Source organism: Pristiophorus japonicus, chromosome 12 (genome assembly GCF_044704955.1).
Source record: "Pristiophorus japonicus isolate sPriJap1 chromosome 12, sPriJap1.hap1, whole genome shotgun sequence".
NCBI classification, from domain to species: domain Eukaryota; kingdom Metazoa; phylum Chordata; class Chondrichthyes; family Pristiophoridae; genus Pristiophorus; species Pristiophorus japonicus.
Genome location: NC_091988.1, coordinates 76356032 through 76373329, shown reverse-complemented (window position 1 = coordinate 76373329; position 17298 = coordinate 76356032). Strand labels below are relative to the sequence as shown.

At 49.1% G+C, this 17298-nt stretch overlaps 1 protein-coding gene across 1 annotated transcript in view; it reads right to left on the bottom strand.

Moving 5' to 3' along the window:
• The window catches only part of LOC139276787 (monoglyceride lipase-like), a 119337-nt gene that overhangs the window by 39271 nt on the left and 62768 nt on the right, over positions 1 to 17298 (bottom strand). Inside the window, exon 5 of the mRNA XM_070894792.1 lies at positions 2129 to 2239. Within this exon, the coding sequence (XP_070750893.1) occupies positions 2129 to 2239 (111 nt within the window). The remainder of the gene's footprint in view (positions 1 to 2128; positions 2240 to 17298) is intronic.

The following is a 17298-nucleotide window of genomic DNA, read 5'->3' as shown; positions in this document are numbered from 1 at the left end:
TCACCGTACTTAGCCTCGTGGAGTTATTTGATACTTAACATTCCCCTCTGCCTCTGATGTTGGATCTGCTTCTTTAGGGAGCTTTGGCTTTGGGGAGCGAAGGCGGATGGCTGTCCCGGGTCTCTGGAGTGATGGGCAGGCCTGTGAGTTCCAGCTCGCAGTCAGTCTTCCTGCAGACTCACTGCTCAACCAGAAAGCTGTGTGTTTCACTCGCAACATGTTGTATTTTTCCTCCCAAACATTCACAGTCCATCGTAAGACTTACCTGTGGAAGCTTCAAGTTATCTGTAAAACCCGTCATCAAATTTCCCCCTCTGACTGCCCAAATGCTGGTAAGTAGAACTGGAAACGTAGTTCATTGCTAAAGTTGCACTGGCAGGGTCATCGTGGGGATGCGGTAAAGCTGCCATGGAGCTGGGGGAAGGTAAGGACGGCCCCTCTCGCTGAAAGCACGTGCTCTTCTTGATGGCTGGTGAGGTCAGTGCATGCAGATCACTGTGAGGCGGCAGCGGGTTTTGTGAAAAAAAGACGGCTTTTATGCAACGGAGAATTCTTTAGCCAGTTTGAGAGCAATTTGAAATGAAACAGGAATGGAGACTGGGGGAGAAATTGGGAGCACTTGCGCTTTCCGTTAGCGCCCCCAGGGTGCATCGCCGTTAACGACTCTCGCTAAATTCGGCGGGAGTTTAGTGTCGGTGCTACGGCATTGCGCCCTGATGATCTGCGCCCGGAGGTCGTGACAACACCGCTGCGCGCATCGCCCCATGAGTGCCCCAGCACCTAATCTGGGTTTCGCTTCCTGAAGCCGCGCCGGGCGATAACTGCGACAGCTTCAGGGGACGCTCCGGTGGCGCTTTTGGCCACGGGGTCGATGCCGCGATCGCTCAGCCCGGCGCTTTGCTGGAGTGCCAGGCTGATCGCGTGGCACCCCCGTTCCCCGGTGGTTCAGGTAGGTGGGTTCCCAATAGGCAGAGTATGCAACTTGGGCCCTTCCCTTTAATTCAGGGAACAGTCTCTCATACGTGGCTACGCTACGCGGCCCAGTGCATAGTGCTGCTGAGCTGTGCGCCCCGCTCCCGCCCCAGGAAGGAAGTGGAGCACTTGATTTACTGCTCCACTTCCTTTTGGGGTAGGTAACATGATTACAAAATGCAAAATGGTACAGAGGGATCTGGGGGTCCTTGTATATGAAACACAAAAAGTTGGCGTGCAGGTACAGCAAGTAATTAGGAAAGCAAATGGAATGTTGGCCTTTATTGCAAGGGGGATGGAGTATAAAAGTAGGGAAGTCCTGCTATAACATAGACCATACCTGGAGTACTGCGTACAGTTTTAGTCTTATTATTTAAGGAAGGATATACTTGCATTGGAGGCAGTTCAGAGAAGGTTCATGAGGTTGATTCCTGAGGTAAAGAGGTTGTCATATGAAGAAAGGTTCAGCAGATTGGGCATCAACTCGTTGGAGTTTAGGTGATCGTATTAAAATGTATAACATTCTGAGAGGGCTTGACAGGGTAGATGCAGAGAGGATGTTTCCTCTCGTGGGGGAATCTAGAACTAGGGGGCATAGTTTCAGAATAAGGGGGTCACCCATTTAAGACGGAGATGAGGAGGCATTTCTCTCAGAGGGTCGTGAATCTTTGGAATTCTCTAACCCAGAGAGCCGTGGAGGCTGGGTCATTGAATAATTTTAATGTGGAGATAGGATAGATAGATTTTTGAAGGATAAGTGAGTCGAGGGTGATGGGGAGAGGGCAGGGAAATGGAGTTGAGGCCAAGGTCAGATTAGCCATGATCTTACTGAATGGCGGAGCGGACTCGAGGGGCCAGATGGCCTACTCCTGTTCCTATTTCTTATGTTCTTATGTAATGTTATGTGAACAGACGTGGGAAGTTCCGTTTGTGGCGCAAAGAAGGGAGGTACAGCCATTGCTGCCCGGCTCCCGGGTGAAGAGCAGCTGCTTGTCCAGGGTTCCCTTTTGGGTGCCGGTGGAACTGAATCCCACCCATAATTGGGGGCCTTCGGGAGCGGGGAATTGAAATTGGAAAAATTTTGCCGGGGCAGTGGGGTGAAAGAATTCTTTTCATGAAGTGTTCAGGGCATTTGAAGAGTCTGATGTACTTTTACCTTCTGAGGCGTTGCTGACTCGGGATTCATTAACAGCAAGGGTGCTATAAAAATCGCTCCAGCAATGTCTCCTGGTCTGCCGCGTAATATGTAGATTGCTATCGTTCCTCCCTGAAAGGCAAGAGGAGACAGAGTTACGATAACAGCGTGGTTAGGCAAAGCTCTTATTAAGCTCAGGTGGAGATATAGCTCAGTGGGCGAAGGTACTGCTCAATGTAGTGCAAGGCTACGCAGGTCGGAAGTAAGGGAGGGTCACTGGCCACGTGTAACGCCCCTGGATCAGTAAGATGATCAGCATCTGCAGGAGTCATTGCCAAATTGACTCTACCCTGGGTCAGCGGGGGTGAAATTTGTCCAGGAAGGCAGCGCAAAGCAGGCAAAAACACATCGGCAGCCAGCGCACTCCACCCGATTTTCTGTTCCATGAAGTTAAGTCTCTATGTCTGTAATCTCCTCCAGCCCGACAATCCTCCGAGAACATTGCGCTTCTCCAACTCTGGCCTTTTGTCCATTCCCCACTTCCTTCACTCCACCATTGGCGACTGTGCCTTCAGCTACCGAGGCACTGGAATTCCCTCCTTAAACCTCTCCTCCTCTCTCTCCTCATTAAAACCAACCTCTGACCAAGCTTTTGGTCACCTGTCCCAATATCTCCTAGTCCATACTGGGACAATCTCGGCTAGGGCAGCAATTTGATTCAGTGGTGGGTGGAATTACTGTTGGGCAATAGCGCCTGTTTTAACACCACACCCATTTAGCTTCTCCCCAATGACAACTTTCATTTATATAGCTCCTTTAACATAGTAAAACATGAGTATAATCAGACAAAACTTGACATTGAACATTTCAAGGAGATATTAGAAACATAGAAAATAGGTGCAGGAGTAGGTCACCCGGCCCTTCGAGCCTGCACCGCCATTCAATGAGTTCATGGCTGAACATGCAACTTTAGTACCCCATTCCTGCTTTCTCGCCATACCCCTTGATCCCCCTAGTAGTAAGGACTACATCTAACTCCTTCTTGAATATATTTAGTGAATTGGCCTCAACAACTTTCTGTGGTAGAAAATTCCACAGGTTCACCACTCTCTGGGTGAAGAAGTTTCTCCTCATCTCGGTCCTAAATGGCTTACCCCTTATCCTTAGACTGTGACCCCTGGTTCTGGACTTCCCTAACATTGGGAATATTCTTCCTGCATCTGACCTGTCTAAACCCGTCAGAATTTCAAACGTTTCTATGAGATTCCCTCTCATTCTTCTGAACTCCAGTGAATACAAGCCCAGTTGATCCAGTCAATCTTGATACGTCAGTCCTGCCATCCCGGGAATCAGCCTGGTGAACCTTCGCTGCACTCCCTCAATAGCGTCCTTCCTCAAGTTAGGAGACCAAAACTGTACACAATACTCCAGGTGTGGCCTCACCAAGGCCCTGTACAACTGTAGTAACACTCCCTGCCCATGTACTCAAATCCCCTCGCTATGAAGGCCAACATGCCATTTGCTTTCTTAACCACCTGCTGTACCTGCATGCCAACCTTCAAAGACTGATGTACCATGACACCCAGGTCTCGTTGCACCTCCCCTTTTCCTAATCTATCACCATTCAGATAATAGTCTATCTCTCTGTTTTTACCACCAAAGTGGATAACCTCATATTTATCCACATTATACTTAATCTGCCATGCATTTGCCCACTCACCTAACCTATCCAAGTCACTCTGCAGCCTCATAGCATCCTCCTCGCAGCTCACACTGCCACCCAACTTAGTGTCATCCGCAAATTTGGAGATACTACATTTAATCCCCTCGTCTAAATCATTAATGTACAATGTAAACAGCTGGGGCCCCAGCACAGAACCTTGCGGTACCCCACTAGTCACTGCCTGCCATTCTGAAAAGTACCCATTTACTCCTACTCTTTGCTTCCTGTATGCCAACCAGTTCTCAATCCACGTCAGCACATTACCCCCAATCCCATGTGCTTTAACTTTGCACATTAATCTCTTGTGTGGGACCTTGTCGAAAGCCTTCTGAAAGTCCAAATACACCACATCAACTGGTTCTCCCTTGTCCACTCTACTGGAAACATCCTCAAAAAATTCCAGAAGATTTGTCAAGTATGATTTCCCCTTCACAAATCCATGCTGACTTGGACCCATCATGTCACCTCTTTCCAAATGCGCTGCTATGACATCCTTAATAATTGATTCCATCATTTTACCCACTACTGATGTCAGGCTGACCGGTCTATAATTCCCTGTTTTCTCTCTCCCTCCTTTTTTAAAAAGTGGGGTTACATTGGCTACCCTACACTCCATAGGAACTGATCCAGAGTCTATGTAATGTTGGAAAATGACTGTCAATGCATCCGTTATTTCCAAGGTCACCTCCTTAAGTACTCTGGGATGCAGTCCATCAGGCCCTGGGGATTTATCGGCCTTCAATCCCATCAATTTCCCCAACACAATTTCCCGACTAATAAGGATTTCCCTCAGTTTCTCCTTCTTACTAAACCCTCTGACCCCTTTTATATCTGGAAGGTTGTTTGTGTCCTCCTTAGTGAATACCGAACCAAAGTACTTGTTCAATTGGTCTGCCATTTCTTTGTTCTCCGTTATGACTTCCCCTGATTCTGACTGCAGGGGACCTACATTTGTCTTTACTAATCTTTTTCTCTTTACATATCTATAGAAGCTTTTGCAGTCCGTCTTAATGTTCCCTGCAAGCTTCCTCTCATACTCTATTTTCCCTGCCATAATCAAACCCTTTGTCCTCCTCTGCTGAGTTCTAAATTTCTCCCAGTCCAGGGTTCTCTGCTATTTCTGGCCAATTTGTATGCCACTTCCTTGGCTTTAATACTATCCCTGATTTCCCTTGATAGCCACGGTTGAGCCACCTTCCCTTTTTTATTTTTACGCCAGACAGGGATGTACAATTGTTGTAGTTCATCCATGCGGTCTCTAAATGTCTGCCATTACCCATCCACTGTCAACCCCTTAAGTATCATTCGCCAATCTATCCTAGCCAATTCACGCCTCGTACCTTCAAAGTTACCCTTCCTTAAGTTCTGGACCATGGTCTCTGAATTAACTGTTTCATTCTCCATTCTAATGTAGAATTCCACCATATTATGGTCACTCTTCCCCAAGGGGCCTCGCACAATGAGATTGCTAATTAATCCTCTCTCATTACACAACAACCTGTCTAAGATGGCCTCCCCCCAGTTGGTTCCTCGACATATTGGTCTCGAAAACCATCCCTTAAGCACTCCAGGAAATCCTCCTCCACCGTATTGCTTCCAGTTTGGTTAGCCCAATCTATATGCATATTAAAGTCACCCATTATAACTGCTGCACCTTTATTGCATGCACTCCTAATTTCCTGTTTGATGCCCTCCCCAACATCACTACTACTGTTTGGAGGTCTGTACACAACTCCCACTAATGTTTTTTGCCCTTTGATGTTCTGCAGCTCTACCCATATAGATTCCACATCATCCAAGCTAATGTCCTTCCTAACTATTGCATTAATCTGCTCTTTAACCAGCAATGCTACCTCACCTCCTTTTCCTTTTATTCTATCCTTCCTGAATGTTGAATACCCTTGGATTTTGAGTTCCCAGCCCTGATCATCCTGGAGCCACGTCTCTGTAATCCCAATCACATCATATCTGTTAACATCTATTTGCACAGTTAATTCATCCACCTTATTACGGATACTCCTTGCATTAAGACACAAAGCCTTCAGGCTTGTTTTTTTTAACACCCTTTGTCCTTTTATAATTATGTTGTCGTGTGGCCCTTTTTGTTTCTTGCCTTTGTTTACTCGGCCTTCCACTATTGCTTTTTACCTTTCTACCATCTGTTTCTGACTCCATATTACTTCGCCCTGTCTCGTTGCATAGGTTCCCATCCCCCTGCCATATTAGTTTAAACACTCCCGAACTGCATTAGCAAATGTTACCCCCAGGACATCAGTTCCAGTCCTTCCCAAGTGCAAACCGTCCGGTTTGTACAGGTCCCACTTCCCCCAGAACTGGTTCCAATGTCCCAGGAATTTGAATCCCTCCCTCTTGCACCACTGCTCAAGCCACGTATTTATTCTAACTATCCTGCTCCCTCTACTCTGATTAGCATGTGGCTCTGGTAACAATCCAGAGATTACTACCTTTGAGGTCCTTTTTAATTTAACTCCTAGCTCCCTAAATTCAGCTTGAAGGACCTCTTCCCGCTTCTTACCTATATCGTTGGTACCTACATGTACCACGACAACTGGCTGTTCACCCTCCCTCTCCAGAATGCTCTGTAGCCATTCTGAGACATCCTTGATCCTTGCACCAGGGAGGCAACATACCATCCTGGAGTCTCGGTTGCGGCCACAGAAACTCTTATCTATTCCCCTGACAATAGAGTCCCCTATCACTATAGCTCTCCCACTCTTTTCCCCGCCCTTCTGTGCAGCAGATCCACCCATGGTGCCATGAACCTGGCTGCTGGTGCCTTCCCCTGGTACCTTCCTGCTCTTGCCTTGTCTCTTGGTCACCCATTCACTATCTGTCCTAACCCTTACCAGCGGTGTGACCAACTCACTAAATGTGCTATTCACAACATTCTCAGCATCGCGCATGCTCCAGAGTGAGTCCATCCGCAGCTTCAGTGCCATCATGCGGTCTGTCAGAAGCTGCAGCTGGACACACTTTGCACACACTTAGTAATCAGGGACACTTCCAGTGTCCCTGATTTCCCACATAGCACAGGAGGAGCATGACATGGGTCCGAGCTCTCCTGCCATGACTTAACCCTTAAATTAATTTACTTACTAAAATTTACTTTAACACCAAACAGCTACTTAGTAGTTCGCTGCCAATTAAGCCAATTTAAAAGTCAGTCTAAAAGAGAGTTATACTTACCAGTCGAACAGCCAACCACTTACCAGCTTGGCTGTGATGTCACCTCTCAATTTCGCACCCCTCTATCTTTGTCTGCAGCTAGTTGGGCTGATCTCTGGGCCTCCGTCTCCTACTCTCGCACTCCTTATCAGCTGCTCTAGTGTCAGCACTGGTAGGAAAAACAAGACAAAACAGCACCTGCCACCCCCACTTGCCCTTAAAACTCACCCACTTACCAAACTCACGAATGCCACTCTATGCTGCTGCACTCCGTGCTCGGCACGAGCTGCCTCTTTTTAAACTGAATCTAGGTCAGTTGACTCACTACTGGTCAGTTGTTTACAGAACTGGTTTTAACTAGCTGCTAATTGCCTCCTACTGGAGAGTTACCTTGTTTTTCTCTGCCTAAACCTGAAAGATTCCCAACTATTTAACTTTTCCCCTTTAAATTAAACTGCTACTTACTTCGAAGCTACTGGGACAGGTGACCAAAAGCTTGGTCAGAGGTAGGTTTTATGGAGGAGAAAGAGGTAGAGAGGAGGAGAGGTTTAAGGAGGGAATTCCCGTGCCTAGGTAGCTGAAGGCACGGCTGCCAATGGTGGAGTGAAGGAAGTGGGGAATGGACAAAAGGCCAGAGTTGGAGGAGTGCAACGTTCTCAGAGGATTGTCGGGCTGGAGGAGATTACAGACATAGGGACTTAAGTTCATGGAACAGAAAATCGGGTGGAGTGCGTTGGCTGCTGATATGTTTTCACCTGCTTTGCACTGCCTTCCTGGACAAATTTCACCCCCGCTGACCCAGGATGGAGTCAATTTGGCAATGACTCCTGCAGATGCCGGCCATGTTACTGATCCAGGGGCGTAATGCGTGGTCAGTGATCCTCCCTTACGTCTGATCCTGATCACTGTGGGTGCCAGGTTTAACCCCTGGCCCACAGTGACTTTGCTGCTACTAGCTGTGGGGGTGTTAATGTCGGTCAGAGCACCCTTGGACAACCCTGCTGAGAGATCGGCAGAGGCAGAGTTTGGCAGCTGCATTCAAGATACCATTCTTCAGCTCAATTAAATGCCTTCAGGAGATGGGGAAAGAAAAGTGGGACAAAATATTGGCACAAAATGGAAGACTTTCATATGTTGCATTACTGGAGTAATAATCCAGAGACATGAGTTCAAATCCCACCTCAGTAGTTGGGGAATTTAAATTCAATTAATTAAATAAATCTGGAATAAACAGCTAGTAACGGCCATCAGTAATGATGACCATCAAACTACCAAACCCATCTGGTTCACGAATGTCCTTCAGGGAAGAAAATCTGCCGTCCTTACCCATTCTGACAAAAGTGTCAGCTGTGGCTCAGTGGGTAGCACACTCACCTCCTGAGTCAGAATGTTGTGGGTTCAAGTCCCACTCCAGAGACTTGATCACTAAAAGCTAGGCTGACACTCCAGTGCAGAGCTGACTGCAGCTGCACTGTTGGAGGTGCCGTCTTTCAGATGAGACGTTAAACCGAGGCCTTGTCTGCTCTCAGGTGGATAAAAAAGATTCCACGGCACTTTTTCGAAGAAGAGCAGGGGAGTTATCCCCAGTGTCCAGGCCAATATTTATCCCTCATTCAACATAACAAAGAAACAGATTATCTAGTTATTATCATTATGTGGGAGCTTGCTGTGCACAAATTGGCTGCCACGTTTCCTACATTACAACAGTGACTACGCTCCAAAAGTACTTCATTGGCTGTAAAGCACTTTGGGATGCGCAGTGGTTGTGAAAGGTGCTATATAAATGCAAGTCTTTGTTTCTTTCTTATATGTGACACACAGCAATGTGGTTGACTCTTAACTGCCCTCTGCCACTCAGTTATATCATCGTCATTATAGGCAGTCCCTCGAAATCGAGGAAGACTTGCTTCCACTCTAAAAGTGAGTTCTCAGATGACTGAACAGTCCTATACGGGAATTACAGTCTCTGTCACAGGTGGGACAGACAGTTGCTGGAGGAAAGGGTGGTGGGGAGTCTGGTTTGCCACATGCTCCTTCCGCTGCCTGCGCTTGTTTTCTGCATGCTCTCAGTGATGAGACTTGAGGTGCTCAGCTCTCTCCCAGATGCTCTTCCTCCACTTAGGGTGGTCTTTGACCAGGGACTCCCAGGTGTCGGTGGAGATGTTGCATTTTATCAAGGAGGCTTTGAGGATGTCCTTGAAATGTTTCCTCTGCCCAGCTGGGGCTCACTTGCCATGTAAGAGTTCCGAGTAGAGCGCTTGCTTTGGGAGTCTTGTGTCGGGCATGCGAACAATGTGGCCCACCCAGCAGAGCTGGTCGAGTGTGGTTAGTGCTTCGATGCTGGGGATGTTGGCCTGATCGAGAATACTAACGTTGGTGCGTCTATCCTCCCAGGAGATTTGCAGGATCTTGCGGAGACAACTTTGGTGATATTTCTCCAGCGATATTAGGTGTCTACAGTATATGATCCACGAGTCTATGAGCCATACAGGAGGGCGGGTATCACTACTGCCCTGCAGACCATAAGCTTGGTGCCAGATTTGAGGGCCTGATCTTCGAACACTCTCTTCCTCAGGCAGCCGAAGGCTGCGCTGGCGCACTGGAGGCGGTGTTAAACCTCGTCGTCGATATCTGCCCTTGCTGATAATAGGCTCTCGAGGTGTGGAAAGTGGTCCACGTTGTCCAGGGCCGCGCAGTGGATCTTGATGACTGGGGGGCAGTGCTGTGTGGCGGGGTCAGGTTGGTGGAGGACCTTTGTCTTACGGATGTTTAGTGTAAGGCCCTTGCTTTCGTATGCCTCGGTGAAGATGTTGATGATGACTTGGAGTTCAGCCTCTGAATTGTCATGTATTCAACCAGCATTGTAACTCATGTATAATCTGACCTAAGTTTACACTGTGAGAACAATGACCACTATATGGGAGACACTCCTAACCTGGACCTTCAGATATAAAAGGGGAAGCTCCACCCATCTTCATCACTTGAGTGCTAAGGAATAAAGGACAGGTCACAGACTGACCTTCTCTCAAGCGTGGGCCTCGTGTGCATTTATACTGTATAGTAAGGACGTATCAATGGCGACGAGAAACTGGGATTTAAACCACGCGAGCATGGCCTCTAGCAGAACAGATGAAGAGGTACTGTGTTCAGGAATGGTTGGGACAGAGATTCAACATTGTTAAAGCAGCACACAGTTCTCCAGGCAGACAAGGGCAGTCGGGCATGCCCCAACATGTAGTCGAACCCAGAGGGAGAGTTCGACAGAGACAATGGCAAGTTGAATGGCCTTTGCAAGGGACAATGCGGCCAGTAATGGGGCCATCAACACCTGTTAATGGCGCACTCAAGGACAGTCACAGGGGCAGTCAGGGACGATCGACTGGCAAGGGACCTTTTGTTTCCAACAGCAGCTCATGTTGGAGGCATGGAGGCACACACTCAGCCGGAGTTTGCAGAGATGAGCAAAATACCTGCAGAAATTGCGGCAATGAACGCTGGGGGAAATCGCTGGAAGCTGAAGTTCAGCGAGTTCATGTAGAGCACGTATACAGTTCATACACCAGGACGCCACCGATAATGATGAAAGTACTCCTCAATGGCATCCCAATATCAATGGAGCTAGACACGGGGGCCAGCCAGTCCCTGATGGGTATCAAACAATTCGAAAAGTTGTGGGCGTCCAAGGCCAGAAGACCAAAATTATCGCCGATTGACGCACAGCTACGGACATACACAAAGCAGATCATTCCGGTGTTAGGCAGCGCCACAGTAGTCGTGACCCACAAAGATTCGGAGAACAGGCTGCCACTCTGGATTGTCCCAGGGGACGGTCCCGCACTACTGGGGAGGAGTTGGCTTGCTGTCATGAACTGGAAATGGGGCGATGTCAATGCAATTTCCTCTGTGGAGCGAGTATCATGCTCACAGGTCCTGGACAAATTTGACTCATTATTTCAACCCGGCATCGGCACTTTCATGGGGGCCAAGGTAGTAATTCACATAAACCCGGACGCCAGGCCAGTACACCACAAGGCCAGAGCGGTGCCGTACATGATGCGGGAAAAGATAGAAGGCGAATTGGACCGCCTGCTGAGGGAAGGCATCATCTCGCCAGTCGAATTCAGTGACTGGGCGAGCCCAATTGTGCCGGTGCTCAAGGCAGATGGGTCGGTCAGGATATGTGGCGATTACAAGGCCACCATCAATCGGGTGTCACTCCAAGACCAGTACCCGCTACCGAGAGCGGAGGACCTCTTTGCGACGCTATCCGGTGGCAAACTTTTTTCAAAATTGGACCTGACCTCAGCTTTCATGACCCAGGAGCTGGCGAGTGAGTCGAAGAAGCTGACCACCATCACAACAAAAAGGGGTTGTTTGAGTACAACAGATGTCCGTTCGGGATTCGCTCGGCCGCCGCGATCTTCCAACGAGATATGGAAAGCCTCCTCAAATCGATTCCAGGGATTTTCAGGACGGCATCCTCATCATGGGTTACGATACTGAAGAACACCTCCACAACCTGGAGGAGGTGCTACGCAGACTGGACCGGGTAGGGCTGCGACTGAAAAAGGCGAAGTGCGTCTTCCTAGCTCCAGAGGTAGAATTCCTGGGGATGAGGGTAGCAGCTGACGGGATCAGCCCTACTGCGTCCAAGACGGAAGCGATCCAAAGAGCACCCAGACCCCGTAACACGACGGTGCTGCGTTCGTTCCTGGGGCTCCTGAACTATTTTGGTGACTGTCTTCCCAAATTGAGCACGCTGCTAGAGCCGCTACACGTGCTCCTACGCAAAGGTCACGAATGGGTCTGGGGGGAGAACCAGGAAAGGGCTTTATATAAAGCACGCAATTTGTTGTGTTCCAACACTCTGTTAACGCTATATGACCCATGTAAGAAACTTGTGTTAACGTGCGATGCGTCGTCCTATGGTGTCGGGTGTGTGTTGCAGCATGTCAATGTCAAGGGTCAGTTACAGCCGGTAGCTTATGCCTCCAGGAGTCTGTCCCAGGCAGAAAGGGGTTACGGGATGGTAGAAAAGGAGGCGCTCACATGTGTATATGCGGTAAAGAAAATGCACCAGTACCTGTTAGGCAGGAAATTTGAGCTGGAGACAGATCACAAACCCCTAACGTCCCTTTTGGCCGACAACAAGGCCATAAATGCAAACGCATCGGCCCGCATACAGAGGTGGGCACTCACGTTAACCGCCTATGACTATACAATTCGGCACAGACCGGGCACTGAAAACTGCGCCGATGCACTCAGCAGGCTCCCACTAGCCACCACTGAGGGGGCTACCGAGCATGCTGCTGAGTTGGTCATGGCTGTTGAAGCTTTCAGAAGCGAAGGCTCACCCGTGACAGCCCGTCAGATTAAAGTCTGGACAAATAGAGACCCGCTATTGTCTCTAGTCAAGAAATGTGACCTGAATGGGGACTAGGCAGCCACGTACAGGGCATGCCCTGAGGAATTTAAACCATTTCACAGGCGCAGGGATGAACTCTCAATTCAGGCCGATTGCCTCCTGTGGGGAAACCGCGTAGTCATGCCCCAGATGGGCAGAGAGGTGTTCATCAGTGAACTCCACAATGAGCACCCGGGCATTGTCATGATGAAGGCAATTGCCGGGTCAAACGTTTGGTGGCCAGGGATAGACGCAGATCTTGAACTTTGTGTTCGCTGGTGCAACACGTGTGCCCAGCTGGGCAATGCGCCCAGGGAAGCCCCCCTTAGCCCCTGGCCATGGTCCGCCAAGCCTTGGTCATGCATCCATGTGGACTACACAGGTCCTTTCATGGGGAAAATGTTTTTAGTTGTAGTAGACGCCTACTCCAAATGGATCGAGTGTGACATTTTAAATTCAGGCACATCCTCTGCCACGGTAGAAAGTTTACGGGCAATGTTCGTTGCCCATGGTCTACCGGACGTCTTGGTCAGTGACAATGGCCCGTGCTTCACTAGCACTGAATTCCAGGACTTCATGGCAGGCAATGGAATTAACCATGTCAGAACGGCACCGTTCAAGCTGGCCTCAAATGGCCAGGCAGAACGAGCAGTGCAGATAATCAAACAGGGGATGCTCAGAATCCAAGGGGGTTCCCTATAAACCCGCTTATCACGCCTCCTGTTGGCCTACAGATCCCGACCACACTCGCTCACAGGGGTTCCACACGCAGAGCTGCTAATGAAAAGGACGCTCAAAACCCGGCTATCCCTTATACACCTCACCATGAAAGAAATTGGCGAGAGCAGGCGCCAGCCACAATATGCCTACCATGACAGGAATGCGAGGGCGCGATGTATTGATGTAAATGATCCTGTTTTTGTTCTCAACTACGCTGCAGGGCCCAAATGGCCCGCAGGCACTGTGATTGCCAAAGAGGGAAATAGGATTCTGGTAGTTAAACTTACCAATGGACAAATCTGCCGCAAACACGTGGATCAAACAAAAAGGAGGTTCAGCAACCCCATAGAAGAAGCAGAGGAAGAACACGATGTAGAGTTCACTCCACCACAGGTGACCACACACCGGAACCAAAGGGCGGAGAGCCCAATCACTGTGGGCAGTCTGGATAGGCCTGAGGCACCGCAAACAGCAGACACTCAGGCCAGCGCCCAACAACCGGAGCCTCAACTCAGGGAAATCATACTTGACAAATCTTCTAGAATTTTTTGAGGATGTTTCCAGTAGAGTGGACAAGGGAGAACCAGTTGATGTAGTATATTTGGACTTTCAGAAGGCTTTCGACAAGGTCCCACACAAAAGATTAATGTGCAAAGTGAAAGCACATGGGATTGGGGGTAGTGTGCTGACATGGATTGAGAACTGGTTGTCAGACAGGAAGCAAAGAGTAGGAGTAAATGGGGACTTTTCAGAATGGCAGGCAGTGACTAGTGGGGTACCGCAAGGTTCTGTGCTGGGGCCCCAGCTGTTTACATTGTACATTAATGATTTAGACGAGAGGATTAAATGTAGTATCTCCAAATTTGCGGATGACACTAAGTTAGGTGGCAGTGTGAGCTGCGAGGAGGATGCAGAGCGACTTGGATAGGTTAGGTGAGTGGGCAAATGCATGGCAGATGAAGTATAATGTGGATAAATGTGAGGTTATCCACTTTGGTGGTAAAAACAGAGAGACAGACTATTATCTGAATGGTGACAGATTAGGAAAAGGGGAGGTGCAACGAGACCTGGGTGTCATGGTACATCAGTCATTGAAGGTTGGCATGCAGGTACAACAGGCGGTTAAGAAAGCAAATGGCATGTTGGCATTCATAGCGAGAGGATTTGAGTACAGGGGCAGGGAGGTGTTGCTACAGTTGTACAGGGCATTGGTGAGGCCACACCTGGAGTATTGTGTACAGTTTTGGTCTCCTAACCTGAGGAAGGACATTCTTGCTATTGAGGGAGTGCAGCGAAGATTCACCAGGCTGATTCCCGGGATGGCGGGACTGACCTATCAAGAAAGACTGGATCAACTGGGCTTGTATTCACTGGAGTTCAGAAGAATGAGAGGGGACCTCATAGAAACGTTTAAAATTCTGATGGGTTTAAACAGGTTAGATGCAGGAAGAATGTTCCCAATGTTGGGGAAGTCCAGAACCAGGGGTCACAGTCTAAGGATAAGGGGTAAGCCATTTGGGACCGAGATGAGGAGAAACTTCTTCACCCAGAGAGTGGTGAACCTGTGGAATTCTCTACCACAGAAAGTTGTTGAGGCCAATTACTAAATATATTCAAAAAAGAGTTAGATGTAGTCCTTACCACTAAGGGGATCAAGGGGTATGGTGAGAAAGCAGGAATAGGGTACTGAAGTTGCATGTTCAGCCATGAACTCATTGAATGGCGGTGCAGGCTAGAAGGGCCGAATGGCCTACTCCTGCACCTATTTTCTATGTTTCTATGCTCTGCAAGAGAGCGTAAACCACCAGAGAGACTCAACCTGTGATCCCAATAAGACTTTGGGGGGGAGGTGATGTCATGTATTCAACCAGCATTGTAACCCATGTATAATCTGACCTAAGTTGTACACTGTGAGAACAATGACCACTCGGTGGGAGACACTCCTCACCTAGACCTTCAGGTATAAAAGGGGAAGCTCCACCCACCTTCATCACTTGAGTGCTAAGGAATAAAGGACAGGTCACAGACTGACCTTCTCTCAAGCATGGGCCTCGTGTGCATTTATATTGTATAGTAAGGACGTATAATGAATGTGCACAGACGCAAGCATTGTCCGTGTACTGTAGCTCAACAACAAAGGATAGGACGGTCTTGTATCTGGCGTGGAGGCGACGAAGGTTGAACAGGTTCTCACTGGTTCTATAGTTTAGTTCCACTCCAGCAGGTAGCTTGTTGAGTGTGAGGTGGAGCATTGCAGCGAGGAAGATCGATTAGAGGGTTGGCACGATGATACAACCTTGCTTGACCCCGGACAGAGGAAGACGTGCCATAGTCCCTCGCAGTTAACAGTGTCAAAGGCCTTTGTAAGGTCAAAGAAGGCCTTGTACAAGGGTTGGTGCTGTTCCCTGCATTTCTCTTGCAGTTGTCGTAAAGATCATGTCCTTTGTACCCTGTAGTAGCCGGAATCCGCACTGTGACTCCGGGAGGAGCTCCTCAGCCACAGGGAGAAGACGGTTGAGGATTCTAGCGATGACTTTCCCAGTGGCAGATAACAGGGAGATTCCTCTGCAGTTGCTGCAGTCGGATTTGTCCCTTTTTTAAAGATGGTCACGATTACTGCGTCTCTGAGATCTCCCGGCATGCTCTCCTCCTTCCAGATGAGGTCATGCATTCGTGCCAATAGTGCCTCTCCGCCATATTTTAGTGCCTTAGCGGGGATTCCATCCGTTCCCGCTGCCTTGTTGTTCTTGAGCTGACGGATGGCCTTTTCTACCTCATGCAGGGCTGGGGTTTTGCTGAGATGGTGGCGGCTAGCATGCTGCGGGATGGAGACGAGGACACTCGTGTCAAAGGCAGAGTCTTGATTAAGGAGATCTTCGAAGAGCTCCTTCCAGCGGGTCCTGACTGCCTCAGTGACTTGATGAGTGTCTCCCCATTCTTTGCCAGCAGTGGGGTGAGGCCTTGGGTGCTTGAGCCATAGCTGGACTTGACTGCGGTGAAGAATCCTCGCACATCATGGCTGTCGGCCAGCTGCTGAATCTCCTGTGCTTTCTCCACCCACCATTTATTCTTTAGACAATGAGTTTTTTGTTGGACCTCGGCCTTAATCTGTCTGTAAAGCTGTTTTGCTGCTCCCGAGTTGAATTGTTGTTTTAAATTTAGAAATGCCCTGTGCTTGTGATCTATTAGCTCTTGGACCACCTGGTCATTCTCGTCAAATCAGACCTAGTTGAGTGACTGAGCATCTCTTCGCAGGCACTGGTTATGGAGGCGTGGAGGGCAGGCCAAATGCTGTAGGCATTCTGCATCTTGGGGTCATCAAGAATCGGCAGGTTCACAGTGAGGTGCTGGCTGTATAGAGCTCTCTTAGCTGGGTCCTTGAGTGCCCCGGAATTGATTTTTCTGTGGCACTGCTTTTGTTGCCGTCGCTGCTTTGGGGCTATATTAATATTGATGATGGAACGGATTAGGCGGTGGTCCGTGCTTGCGAACCCCTGGCTCGAACGATGACGTAGTCGAGCAGGTACCAGTGTTTGGAGTGAGGGTGTTGCCACGATGCCTTGTACTTGTCCCTCTGGCAGAACAAGGTGCTGGTGATGACAAGGTCGTGTTCTAGGCATTGTGTCAGGAGCAGGGTACCGCAGGAGTTGGTTCTCCCTACCCCCACTCTGCTGATCACGCCTCCCCAGAGGTCTGTGTCCTTACTGAGGACTTGAAGTCGCCGAGGAGGATCAGTTTGTCGTCCGTAGGGTCACGGGATAGGGATTGTTCGAGGCTGGAGTAAAATCCCTCTTTGGTCTCATCTGTTGTGTCGAGTGTTGGGGCGTACGTACTGATAACTGTGTTCTGGGATAGGATGATTTAGAGAATCATGAGATGTTCGCTAATCCCGCAGGGGGAGTCTCTGAGGCAGTCGACCAGCTCGTTCTTGATGGCAAAACCCACTCCGTAGAGGCGGCGTTCTTCCTCTGGTTTTCCTTTCCAGAAGAAGGTGTAAATTACACCTTGTTCTTTGAGCTGGCCTGCCCCTGCCCGCCGGGTCTCGCTTAGAGCGGGGATGTTGACATCGAAGCGTTTAAGTCCCCAGGCAACAATGGCGGAGCGCGTTCTGGTCTGTCACTGTTGGAGTTGTCCATGAGGGACCTAACGTTCCAGGTC